The sequence below is a fragment of the Populus alba genome, chromosome 2 (genome assembly GCF_005239225.2).
Source record: "Populus alba chromosome 2, ASM523922v2, whole genome shotgun sequence".
NCBI lineage: Eukaryota > Viridiplantae > Streptophyta > Magnoliopsida > Malpighiales > Salicaceae > Populus > Populus alba.
This window is the reverse complement of record NC_133285.1, coordinates 5,336,527-5,350,624: the sequence shown is the minus strand read 5'-3', so window position 1 is coordinate 5,350,624 and position 14,098 is coordinate 5,336,527. Positions and strand designations below refer to the sequence as shown.

The window sequence follows — 14,098 nt, the reverse complement described above, 5'->3', positions numbered from 1 at the left end:
CTGGCCTGCAAAAAGTTTTCAAAATATTTTATGATGTTTCTAAAGCTTTATGATATTTATAATTTGAGCCCCCCAATAATTTAATCCACCCTCCAATGCGACTGTCATCGTCATCTTGCGAGAAATAATTAACAAAACTAAATAGCATGCGTACATTGAACTAGGTTAATATATATATATATATATATATATATATATATATATATATATATATATATAATTGTTTTATAACATCCGATAATGTTTCAAGACTTAATATGATGTAGAATGATATTTTTTTAAGTGTTTAGATAATAAATAATTATATGTTCATGTTAATATTATTTTTTCTAGAGTTGGGAAAATAGGTAGTGATAGAAAACTCAACACTTATAAAATGATTTTTTTATGGGATTTGGGGACTTTTGAATGATAAAATCAATGATTTTTTTAGTAAAAAATTGCAATAAATAAAAAAAAAAACTTTAAATTCCAAAAATAAGAGTTTTTGTTCTTGTTTTTTCATGATTAATACTTTGATAATTAAAGTATGAATACTTAGAAGAAAAAAAAATATAAACCATTAATCTTGGCGGTTTAAGAGGTATACACAGCCCTTGAATCTTGTTATGTTGTTTGAATGGAGGGGTTGTAATGTCATTTACTTCTGAAAATATTAATGATAGATAAATATTTTTTATATAATATTAACGAGGAATAAATATTATTTATATAATATTAATATTGATAGAAATATAGTATATCTTTTCAAGACTTTTATACTCCTAAAAGTATAGAAAAAAGATTATTCTACACATAAATATTTTATGTTTAAAAATCATAAAAATAAATAAATAAAGCCTCGTGGTGCAACACTGGCCCATAATAATTATCAGGCTCATATCCACTTCAACTAGCCACGACACTAAGCACTCAGTAATGGGTGTGATAGCTAGCAATTGCCGGAGATGATTAGTTTTGATCCATTAACATCTTTATGTGGCAGCTTAATTGGTTAATATGTGTCTTTAATTAGTCAAAGTTACAAGTTCAAGCAACACTAGGAATTATATTATCTTTTATGCAATAGTTGGGTAATCATTTGTATATTTCTTTTTTTTTTAAAAAAAAGAGTCTGATGACTTGTCTATTTCAAGCTCATCTACCCGAGCTTTGTTTTAATACGCCTAACTATGCTAAGTCATCCAAGCACACGTATCTAGATATACATATGTTTTATTGATGATTTAAGTTTTTTTTTTTTTCATGTTTTAATATAAAATTTTTTTTTATTGTATTTTTTTTCTTTGAACCTTTTCAATCAACAAGGCCATGTTAAGCAAAAAGTTGAATAATGAGGTTTCAAGTTTAAAATATTATACCGAGTTTAATAATAATACCAAAAGATTTTCTATAGTCTAAATACTTTTTTTTTTATCCAAGCTATACCGATAGCGTGAAAAACAACCTGGTTATCTTTCATAGACAAAAATTCTGAAGTACATGGTGTGTGACCGGAGAAATATTTACATATCATATGGCTAAAAACTTGCGAGCAGGAATTTAAGAGTCGGGTTGGGAAAATTAAGCCTTGTTTGTTTCAAGAAAAACGAAGCTATGGTAGTGATGATGGCTATGGGCCGGGTAGTGGAGGTGGAGGCTACGGCAATGCCAATGGGATTGCTGTGGGCCAAGGTGGTGGTGTTGGCTGGGGTGGCGTTGGAGGGGATGGCCACTTTAGAGGTGGGTTTCACTGGCCTGGTAATGGTGGGGGTATGGCTCGGGTTATGGTGGCGGCATAGGCACCGGGGACGGCGGGGCATATGATCACAACAATGTCCATAGCACTGGTTCTGTGTCAGAAAAACGATCTTAACATGCCATGTTTCACCAAATAAGAATTACTAATTTTTCTAGGATCGCTAATCAGGGGAATAAGGATAACATTTCTCCAAATTAGCTTTCAATGTATTCTCTATCTTAGTGAGTTTGTCAGCGTTTAGCAGCATGCTCTAAAAAATAGCAGTCGTTTACATTCATGAGTGCTGGTGTCATCCATGGCCACCACAAAGAAATGCGATAAAACAGTCAGGCATGGAAGCCATCCCTAACACCTGGCCACGCTTACCACATTCTGAGCTTTGCTTATAACTCGTTTCAGAATTACTTGGTAACGAATTCAAATTTATTGTCCACTTCCAAAGAACGGGAAATTAAAATCTAAGAGCCCTTGTGACAACTTCGGTGAACCCAAAATCATGAGCTCACAGGGCAGTCAAATGGTCTTGGTCATGTAACTTGCCATACCAGCAACCATGACATTCTGCAAATTATTTGACTGGTTAATTTTTCTCTATTTTTTTCGGTTTAACAGCCAAAAAGAAAGAAAAAACTTAACTCGGTTAAACATATCTAAACTCCAAGTGCAAAACATCATCCACCCTGTCTCATCTATATCCTTGTCAGCGTCAAGGGATGCCCCATATCAAATGCTAAGGAAATAGGAAAAAGATAAAAAGGGAGACTTTAACCTGCGAAGAAAAACAGAGACTATAGACAACTACTTTCCCTCCCAACAATTCCAAACGCGAGGAGCACTTTACTTGCATGTGAATGTATAATCGTAACAAGTATTTGACAAACAGCAATCGCTTAATTAGCGCGCAAGTCTTATAACACATTCTTTCACGTAATCCCAACATCGCTTCATAATTTTTCAGGGATTAGAATTAAAAAGGAGTCGGGACAATTACCCGGAAAGACTGGCATACGCATGCTCAAATATGCCTCAGGAAGAATGGTGCATTAACATCATATTATAATTCAATGATCCCAACCAGCTGGGCGATGAATCATGGGACATACATACACGTTGTATATATACAAATTCAACAATGCACTGCACACCCACGTTATTAGTATCATACAATGCATAGTTCACTTCCAAGGACATATAAATTATAGTATAGACAGGCAAGAACCTTACATAATTGAAGCAAAGATTATACTTAGCAACAAGATTTAGTCTTGTTTGTGGTTCAGCCAAAGGAGAAGGGTTCCATGGTTGGAGAATTCAAGCAGCAGAGCAATGCTTGTCGTTCTTCGGCCTGAAAATTTTCATATTAAATTGGTTACGTGTAAGCCCTGTGGCTTGTATACTGGGATAATTGGTAGTAAGACATTTCAATAAGAAAGAAATGAGTGACGACTAAAATGAAAATTCATTAGAGAAATGCTCAAGAATATGACACAAATCATGGATGGCAGATTCCCAATAGATTGTCGCTAGTGATTGTCAAGTAGCAGACGAAAGCTACAGATAAGAATCTTATTAGAATTGATTTCAATAAGTGGCAGAAACAAGTTTTCTCATAAGAATGTGATGATGCAAAGAATGGTCATCATCCACCCATTATACCAAAAATCTTTTATATTTATAGTGTGATGCCTGTGGTTTCTTTTTCGACAGTACAAACTATTCTTTGAAGGGATTTCTTCTCAACCTCGTTGAATTCAATCATGATTGAATAAAGACATTCCAGTAAGGATTATTCAAATTAGACAGCAACCACCAACATTTTTCTTCTTTTTGGTACAACGGAAAACCCCAAGTCAACAACCCAAACTCCCATACCCCTACACCTGAGCTACCCCCAGGCCTAGTCATATTGTCCTATGAAACTAACAAGAGTCAGTTCAAAGCCTTTCAGGAACCCGCAAGTTCCTGCAACAGCTTAGGAGAAAAAGGCATATGGAAGAAAATGCAATATGCATGAATTAACGATTTATACCCTGTTATCCAGTTTGAGGCCCCAGTCAAATCCCTTTCTTCAGCACCAAGCTTCGGTTCTGGATTCTTACATGTCCTACACGAGGACACAGTGATAATATTATGTTATAATAATAAGCTCAGGAAAAAACAAAGACTAACAAACAAATGATTTAGGGGAAAAATCAAAATAGCCAAACATTTAGGACATACATTGCTTCTGTACAATCTGGTTGCCGGGATGAAAATGTACTTAAATCTGGAGTTACAGCAACAGGATTTGTCACTTCAGATGATCCTGGTTTACTGTCTCCCTGTAAAGTGAAATTAACCAGAGACTCTTTTCAGTCAAAGTCATTATAGGAAACAGAACGCTGCAATGGAAAATACCTACACCAGGTTTGTCTTCCATCCACCCTGGGGCTCTATCAGATACAAGGCCAATATACTGCTCCATAGCTGCCTCTGGACTCATGTTTCCCAGCCTTTGCCAAGCATTCCTTGCACAACGTAACCAGTGCCGTCGATCACTCATACATAGCAGCTGTCAACCCTGTTATTATAACTAGCTATCAAACTATACGGTGTAACTTTTTGGTACAGGCAGCCCCTAAGGTGTTGTTCTGTGCGTTCATTTTCTTTTTCTTAGGTTAACAGTCCACCTAGCAAAAGATTACAGCTGATGACCGCCATAATCTTGTATTTTGTTTGCTAAGCTGTCTGGATTTTTGGCTATATCTAAGCAGCTGGAACATACCAGGAAAAGGTCCAGGGTACAGCAAACAAGATTTGAAGCGTGAAGATCATTATTTTTAAGATATTAATTGACTTTATTATATTTGTTGTATTTGTTTTAGGGTTGAAGCAATATAATTTCAAGATACAGCAAAACATTAAATTTATAGACAGAAATTTCTATAAATTTATTAAGAAGTTTTGTTTATTTATGATAAATATGAACATAGAGTTTGTAAAAAAAAATTAGGGAAAGAAAATGATTGTTTCAAATATATTTCTGTCAACATTAAACTAATATTTATAAATAAAATAATACCTTTTCAGACCAATATATTTATTAAATTTAGAAGTATACCTCTTTAAACCAATATGTTTATAAAATTTAAAGGCATGCCTCTTCATATCAATATATACATGTAGAGTTTAAAATATAATTTTTCATTCAAATTATTTGAACAACTTCACAAGAGTAGTTAAGCATAATTATTAAATTAGGTCTTTAATTTTTCATTCAAATTAAAAACATGTAGAGTTTAAAATATAATTTTTCATTCAAATTATTTGAACAACTTGACAAGAGGTGTTATGCATAATTATTAAATTAGTTAATTCTGAACATTTAATTAATTAACCTAAATTAATTAATTTTAAAAATAATAATATATAAATTTGGAATAAAATTCTCTTTGAATAACTAGCTAAGTTTTAACAACATTAACCTTCTTTTATATTTTTTTTTTAAGCTAGAAAAGCTATTGTAGACCTAACCTTAGAGGGAGACAGACAAAAAAGGCCATAAAAAACGTCATTTATAACACAACCTGCCCAAGCGTGGATTTCTAATGATTTCCATGTGTTCGTTTTCTGATTTTCATTTATTTATTTTTAATTCAGGGCTCTACTCTAACCTTGTTTGACAAATGTTCATCTCGTGCTGACATCTGTAATGAGCAAGCTGCCTCCATTCATCGGCAATCTCATTTTCTTGATCTACATTTCGGAAACTCTCACTTTTTATATCATTAAAACGAAGTATTTTACCTGAAGACTATCTTATCCTAACTTCTCTCTCAATGGAAAACGTTTATCTGCTCCCATTCAGTCAAATTAACAAACAAGAGAATAACAATAATCGAGTAAAAATAATAAGAAGAAAAAAAATTGTAAACGGAGAAATGGGGAAGTTAATTGAGGAAAGTTTAATACCACTTAGCACGGGCAGAAACCTTGAGAGCCATGGGAGGCTTCTGGAGGCAAGGCCCCTCGGTGGCAACCTTATGGAGTCCATACAACTCCATTTGCACATCGCTGCCTCCACCTGCAAATCTCCCATCTTTATCTCCTGAATCCACAACAAACCTTGCTGCTTCTCCAAACATTGTCTCCAATTCACTCCTTTCTATCCCTTCCCAGTCATCATCCTCATCATCATTGACTTCAATCTCATTCATCTTCTCTTTTGAATCAGTCTCGACAACATCTAATTCAATTCCAACTGATTCATCTTCTCTGTTTTTATTAATTGAACTAGACAAATTTACATGTTTGACCTCTTCATTGTCGAATGCTCCCTTTAACTTGTGCTCTTCTTCTCTTAAAATTGCCTCGATCAATTCTTGAGCCAATTCACGCGCCTCGATTTCAAGCAGTATCTCCTCGCGATTCGCGGCCTCGTTAACGTTCTCGAAATCAAAGCTTTCCGTGATGAATTCATCGATCTTTTCTGTTGCTTGTTCAACAAATTCTGTTTTAGTTTCGGTCTTGAGCACATCGACTTGCAATCTTTCACGGAACCGTAACTCTTCGGTGATCACTTTTCCTTCTTCTTCACCGACAATCTCTGCTGCAGTAATAACTTCTCGATTGGCATTTTTACTGCTGGAATCACCACCAGACGCAGCCAAAGAAACAAGTTTGGCTATCAGAAAAGAGAATAAAACAGCAACAACACCGGTCACAAGCAGCTCTTTAACAAGCTCCATCTCTTATCAAAGCATAAAAAGAGAGAGCTTTTTTTTGTTTTGTTTTTTGATGGAAGAGAAAATGGAGAAGACAGAAGAAGTAATAAAGGGATTAAGCACAAGAGATGCAGAGGAAAAGGAAGCTCGCAGGGTAGAGCAAAGCATATTCTGCTGTCTAAAAAATGTGCAGTTGGCCACTGTCGCCCTTTTCAACTGTTTTTTCTTCTTTTTTAATAGACCGTTTAAAATCAATTTTTTAGATCAATTTCAATTAATAAATAAATAAAATTTATAAGTTTAAATAAAATTAATTCATTTTATTTCATGTATTATCCTTATTATTTCTATTTTTATTTTAAATTCTTTCAAAAAAAATAATAAGTTGACAGGTTTTTCTAGTTTTAACATTAATTTTTTTTAATGCAGTGATCTCTGAACTATATTTTATTATTTTTAAGAATTAAATTTATTTAAAATTCCATTATTAAGATAATTCTAAATACGAGTTTTTATTAAAATTTCTAATTAAATCCAACTAAAAAATTCCACCGTAAGAGTTTTGATTTGCTCGGGGTTAAAAAGAATTGTTCTGGAACAAAACAGCAACAGCACCAATCACAATAAAGGAAGAAATTGTTAGAATCTTAAATACCTAAAAGAAAAGTGCGTTTATTTACGTGCCCAAAAATACTTCCGATCATGATCAATATTTTCAAGAGAGCCATAACCCTAAAAGCAAATAAATTATGGTTTTCTTTTTGGCATTTATAAGTTTGATGACATGTCCGATCGTGACTGGCTCAAACTGTCCAGAAGTATATTTGCCTGTATATTTCATCGTTGATCTATTCACATAGCCTTGCCAGGTTCACGAATTTCCATTATTCAACGATATTGATCGTGTTTTTTCTTTGAATATCTTATGATGCAAAGGCGTCCTTATCTCAATCTATATGTGGCAGTGATGAACGCCATCTTCCTTTAATAATCAAGGGAGGGAGGGGGGGGGGGGGTTGAGAAAAAGGAAAAATAATAAAATGGCGGTGGTGGATAGGATAGGGTAGGGTAGGAGGAGTGTGGGTCTTGTGGTGTCTCCCGGGCAAGTATTCATAGATTATACCTTCAGTCGAAGTATGGAGTCTTCACGCGACTTCAAAAATCAATGTAAATGAATTCCATGGATGCAATTAACACTCAAGAAAAACACTACACGAAAACGACTCCGTCAAGTATAACTTCACGGGCAAGAAAGGAGTGGACAAATGACACGTCGTCTAATGGCTTTTTTACTAGCAAGAATGCCAATGTGGATGCAAGAATGAATTCTCCACCTCTATCTTTAATAAAGTCTCCATTTGTATCAAAGACAATGTTCAATTGAAGGTATGAAAAGAGGGAGGTAAAGCCCGCATGCCTGGCATTTTCTCTTAGCGAGCCATGTGTTCAGGCAATTTAGGCCCAGTAGCGTAGCGCTTTTTTATTTTAATTTATTTTTTATTTAAATATAAATTAATTAATTTTGATTAATTCAATGTATGTGTGAGATACTCAACCTAGCAATTCTTCAGTTTAGTAGAGATTAATTAAAATAAATAAATTAAACAAATTTTTGTGATGTTATTTAACTAGAGGCTAATCTAGAAAGTTGAGTAGTGTTTTTTTTCTTGGATCTTGTTCAATCATTTTCACACATGCATATTTGTTTTTAATATTATTTGATTAAATAAAAATTAGATTGCAACAAATAAAATTATTAAAAGCGGTCAGATATATGAATTGTATTATGATATCATATATTTTGATTTACATATATTTCTTGATGTTTTAGTTCAGTATCAATGTTTTTTTTTGTGTGTTTTATAGATATAAATGGTTTTCAATTTATTTAATTAAATTCATGCATCAACCTTTCAATTTACTATTAAAGTTTTACTTCACGGCAAAAATCACATTAGAAACACCTATATATTTAAGTTTTTGAGTTAAAACAAAATTGATTTGACCCGTAATGAAACATAGATGACAAGCTAGTTAACAATACTCTAAAAAGTATAGGAGAAATATTGTCCCCCCAAGCATTGTAGATACACACACTTATAGGCATTGTTGATTCACTATGCTAGTGACTTTTAAAAAAAAAAGAATTTTCCCTTTAAGGACTTAATTACAATCTAATTTAGCTAAAATTGTTAGAGAAGGGAAACATTGAAAGATAGAGGATGCAAGTAAAAAACATGGAGGATATGGATGTTGTTTTCGAACTTTTAGGTGAGATCTTCAATTTACTTTTTATACTTTATGAATTATAAAAAATGGGTCCCTCTAATTTTTAAAATTATATATAAAAAATCAATTTTGTTCTAAAACTTCATTTTCCTCATTTTTCAATCCTGATTTGAGAAAGGAGAGAAAACGTCATCAGATTCTAGTGATAGAAAGAGAATTATCATTGACACCGATTATAGAAACCAAAACGGTTGATCTTAATATCAACAGGTTATATCTAGTGAGGAGAGTTTCACTAAGATGTTTTTTCACTTTTAAATTTCTTAAAAAACATATTTGAGCCCGAGAAAATTTTTGGTTCGAGGTTGATTACAAGTTTTGGATAGCTTTTTAGGTTTTCTAAGACCGTAAATGAGTTTATCAAAATATCTAGAATGTTTTATAAATAGTTTTGGGGCAAAACACGGGTTGAAAAATGAGTTTATATAACAAAAAAGACACATCCCTTAATTTTTCAACCATTGTGGTGGTCGTAGTTTGGGGATGAATAGGGGACCTATTGGTTGCTTATTTATTTATTTTTTTTTTTAAAAAAGGTTGTCGATGTTAAATCAAAAGATTGCTGGTCACACATGTTATCTCATTATTAAGGCGACACCAAAACGATTCAAACACTGTCATGAAAAGCTATGTTTGACCACCGGTTGGCCCTACACGTGCTAACGCATGCATTGAATATGTCAAAAATTTTATTTTAAAATAATATTTATATTTATTAAATTATAAAATTGCCCCTAAAAATATGACAATAACAAAAAAAAAAGCAAAAATACCCCTAGACAAAAGCTTAAGAAAATTGCAACTTATAACAGCATTTAAGTCATTTTAATATTATTACAAAATTGAAATTATGAAAATGCCCTTAGCCTTAAAAAATTGAATTGAAGGGGGGTGCATTCATTTCACTGTGCATTAGAAAAAAACTGATTCACCTCTCACAAATACAGTAATGACTCATGAAACTCTTATAAAAAGACCATATTATCTTTTATAACTAGTTATTTAGTTTGTTTTGAGAAGGAAAAAATGATATTTTTTAATGGGGATAACAATATAATTTTTTTCCACGTGTTTTAGAGTTTTTTTTTTTATATATATATATATAATTATAACAATAGAGAGCAAATTCTTTTTTTTATTAAGATTAAGTATCCCTAGCCTGAGTAGATTAAAAATACCATCTCATAATATTTAACCAAGTTTTTTAAGCTTAATGGGTTAATTTCTCAAATAAACACAATGGAAAAACTACGAGCTTCACACATGTAAAATTCATGTATAAAATGTCATGTTTTTTAAGTCTTTAATTTATGCTTGCACCTTTCTTCAAGTCAGGTTTCGACTCTGTGAATAATTAAGTCCTATTTATTTGTCGGAAATTTTTTTTTTGAAGTGAATTCCATGAAATTTTATTATTTTTCAATATTCGATAGTATTACAAAAACATTAGTTGGAAAATACTTTATAGTATTTTATTATATTATGAAAAATAAACTGGAAAATAACTTATTAATATATATTTTCAAGTTTATTAAAAAAGTGAGGAAAAAATATGATAGATGAAAAAGTTATGGAGTATGAAATTGAAAAAAATATAATTTCATGATTTTTTTTAAAACAAATATCAATAAAAAGATTGAAGACTAAATTTGACAAATAAATTTTTTTAAAAGAATACAATATTAAAAAAATTCAATTTCATAAATTATTTCAAGTAAAAAGTAGTAATAAAAGAATGAAGAACAAATTTAATAGATAAAAAATATCTAATTAAGAATAAGATAAGATAAAAACAAATAATAATCAAAATAATGAGAAGTAAAGTTGATATAAAAATTAAATTAAATAAAATTTCAATGGATGAAATTGAAAAATAAATAATTAAAAATTAAAAATAAAATATATATAGAAATTAAAATATTAAGGGCTATATTTGATATAATTAACAAATAACATGATATTTTAAAATTTCCTCCAACTTCTAGAAAATTTATTCTACCCAAAATAAAAAAAAAACTTTTATTAAAATCAAATGAATTTCATTTTTGACTAAAAAATATTATTTATCAAATAATTTTTCTAATAATAAATAAAAACGAGAAGTTTTTGAAAATAATTTCTAAAAATTCATTTTTCATAAATCACAAGCAGGCCTTAGTTTCTTACAAATTCCATAAAGGGTAGTTAAGGCTTTTCCCACTCGCTCAAAGTACCGAAAAGAAAAGAAAAGAAAAGAAGCAGATGGTTATGTTAGGCTGTCCAATTGGGCTGGGTTGCATGGGTCCACTACTCATGTGTGCTAGAGCCTTGTCACATACGTACACAAACCACCACAAGTTAGAAGTGAGCTCCAGCTGTGTGGTTCATTTTGATAACTCACACATTTCTTTTTCATGGACTCTGTCCACTTCCATGACATGACGTGGACAACCCCCTAAATTATTCCACCTATTCTAGTCCGCGAATAGGATCCAGACCTGCCTCCAACGAAGTTTCTAAGCAACTCCCTCGTGGATCCTTCAGCACACAAAAAAAAGTCTCAATTCTAGTCCTCGCACAAACCCTCTCCCCTGCAGAAACACAAGCTACGACGTCGTTCTAGCGGATTAAGTCCTTTCTCCTCCTCCTCCTGTTTTCTTAATAGTTAAAATCACAAATAAATTTAATGATTGCCCATCTTCTCTGGCCTCCACTGGGGTCTGAATATAAATAGGTATCCTTTAGGAAGATTTTGCCGGGGTGTTCTCTCCTACCTTAAAGCGGCAGATACCCAAATCACATTTCCTCCACTCCAACACCCGACCTCAGTTCAATCGAAGAATAAAAAAATGGGAGGAGGCAACGGGCAGAAGGCAAAGATGGCTCGCGAGAGGAACCTGGATAAGCAAAAAGCTGGTTCCAAGGGTAATTAGTGAACTATTCATTAAACCCTAGCAACCCAAATCTCTCTTTCTCTTTTAGTTCATCTGACTGCTCGATGTTTGTCTGAGGAGATCTATGTGGTTATTTTAACCTGACTCGAATTTGTGGTCCGATCTATATGCAGGAAGTCAGCTTGAAGCAAACAAGAAAGCCATGTCGATCCAGGTAATTTCTTCCTTGCTCTTTCCTCTTTCCGCCTGCTAAATTTTTAAAATTTTAATTCCAAGAAATTGCAGCTCCTGTTACTTCATAAAGTGAAGCTGGAGCTGATATGAGGCCAACTGCGATTGATTTAGTTTTTACCAATTAATAATTATCTGGGCATGAATTAATCAAAGGAAGAAAACCAACCTCTTAAATACTTACTCTTCCTTGTGTGGTACTTGAGAGAGATGCCTTGATCGTGTCATATCTATGTTTTCCACTGGCTTCAGCCATGTTATCGTCTCAATGGGAAATCTCGAGATTATTGTGGTCGACTCAATAAGATTACCCCTTGGATGCATTGGATCCAATAATTCGGTTATTAAAAAATAAGCATATGGAATTATGAATTGAAAATTTTGTTTTTTTCTGTCTTGTATTTTGTCTGCAGTGCAAGGTGTGTATGCAGACATTCATCTGCACCACATCGGAGGTGAAGTGCAGGGAGCATGCAGAAGCCAAACACCCCAAATCTGACGTCTATGCGTGTTTCCCCCACCTCAAGAAATGAAGATGAAGTGTGGGAGAAGAACTAATGGATACGGATTCAACGCTCCATCTTTATTGTCTTGTAATCGAGTTTGGAACTTTGCAAAGCAATTCATTCAAATTCATGGATGTCAATTGCTATGTATTGTGGAGTGTGTTTATATTACTATGATGCCTTGGTTACATTGTCGACTTTATCATTAGATTCTTGGGTTTTGCTTCAATTCCTTGAGATTGCGCCATCACTAACATGCCAGTGAAGGTAGAAAATAAATTAATTGAAGAATGTATGTGCGTAGCTATCCGTTAGATTACGTTAGGCACAGATCCGTTAAATCCCAAAGAAATTATACTAAAACATGCCATTGCCTCTCCAGCTGTAATCCTGTATTGATGAGCCTAACGAAGAAGCTTATCAAGAAAATCAATGGCCTGCTTGCCACACAAATAAAACCAAAGAACCGATACTTGCGTTAAAAAAAGAATCCAAGGCCAAAGCCGAAACGATTCTTACAAGTACTATTTGGAAATTAATATTTCATCCGTAGAAAAATAATTCACATGACCTCTGGGGAAACTAGATGCCTGTTTTCTGAAGTGATGAACTGAGACCGTGGCTTTCTGCTGTACCAGCAGAAGAACTGAATAAGCATTGTGTACCATAAGTATATGGCAAACAGCAGAAAATTGACTTGAATGTTTTTAGAAATTGAAAGGAGAAAGGTTGTGTATAAAGGTAACAGGGGAGAGGATGTGGGTGGGCAGAAACCACAACAACTCTTTCTTTCTTCCTTTTTTTAAGGCTAAAAAGACTTGTTCAATTAAGCTTTAAACTCATCTGTTCCGAGAACCTGAAGAAAAGTGATGACCAATTACTATGGTGTCCCGTGACTAGATAAAATAGAGCATACAAACTAGAGATACCATGTCCTCTTGTACTATCAAACAAGCAACTGATCAAGTCTGACCGTATGATTTTTTTGTCAAAAACCAGACATAAAATTACCTCCACAATTCTGACGAGCTCGTCATAATTGTCACGGCCGCAACAGAATGACTCCCTTCGCGATATCTGCAGGGAAATATTTGTGCAAAACACTAATGATCATATAACATTACACTATAGTACATTGGCAATTAGCTCGTATGGGATTTTATTACAATACAAGGAACAGGCAGATCCACCAGAATTTTCACCATCGTTGCAAGCAAGCAGCCCAGGCTCCACATGCCCAGAGAATAGTCATAGTCTTGTAAATCAACAAGGAGTTTTGGACCCTTAAAATATATGAATGCCACTAGATACCTTACTTGCATTTTCCGCTAAAAGCTTACAGAATGTTTATGACTCTTTTATGAAGGGGTTAGAGCAAAAGTAGCAGCTTGGAAAAACATAATTTCTCATGGCGCTTCAGCCAACTGTACCTTAATGGAAATTACTTTAAAACAAAGTACCCTTTGAAATCTCCACCTTAGTGTTAGAGAAGAAATTACTTCTAACATCTACATTTACTAATCTAGACTTCATAAATTCATGAATACCATGAAGCTACTCTCGCATTGTACTCTTTGCCGGGATGGTAAAACTCTGCGAGTCCCCAGTCAATCAAGCGTAGTTTTTGGACCTGATGATCAATCATCACATTTTGAGGTTTCACATCTCTATGCACCATGCCTTGTGAATGGCAGTAATCCAGTGCCTAAAATTACAGAAAGCAGTAGATCAGTGTGTAGCAGATCATTTGGGATA

At 33.4% G+C, this 14,098-nt stretch overlaps 2 protein-coding genes and 1 pseudogene across 2 annotated transcripts; 1 reads left to right on the top strand and 2 right to left on the bottom strand.

Moving 5' to 3' along the window:
- Positions 1-2,777: 2,777 nt before the first annotated feature.
- LOC118035727 (acyl-CoA-binding domain-containing protein 3) lies at positions 2,778-6,655 on the bottom strand. Its single transcript, XM_035041346.2, has 5 exons — positions 5,693-6,655; positions 4,143-4,248; positions 3,962-4,062; positions 3,771-3,845; positions 2,778-3,086 (listed from the first exon to the last, which is right to left on the bottom strand). Exons 1-5 carry the CDS (start codon positions 6,466-6,468, stop codon positions 3,053-3,055), a joined length of 1,092 nt encoding a protein of 363 aa, XP_034897237.1. The 5' UTR covers positions 6,469-6,655; the 3' UTR covers positions 2,778-3,052.
- Positions 6,656-11,387: 4,732 nt separating this feature from the next.
- Positions 11,388-12,531, top strand: LOC118035726 (uncharacterized protein At2g23090). Its single transcript, XM_035041345.2, has 3 exons — positions 11,388-11,637; positions 11,780-11,820; positions 12,251-12,531. The coding sequence occupies exons 1-3, from the start codon at positions 11,562-11,564 to the stop codon at positions 12,368-12,370; spliced, it is 237 nt and encodes a 78-aa protein (XP_034897236.1). The 5' UTR covers positions 11,388-11,561; the 3' UTR covers positions 12,371-12,531.
- Positions 12,532-12,654: 123 nt separating this feature from the next.
- Positions 12,655-14,098, bottom strand: LOC118035823 (casein kinase II subunit alpha-2-like; annotated as a pseudogene).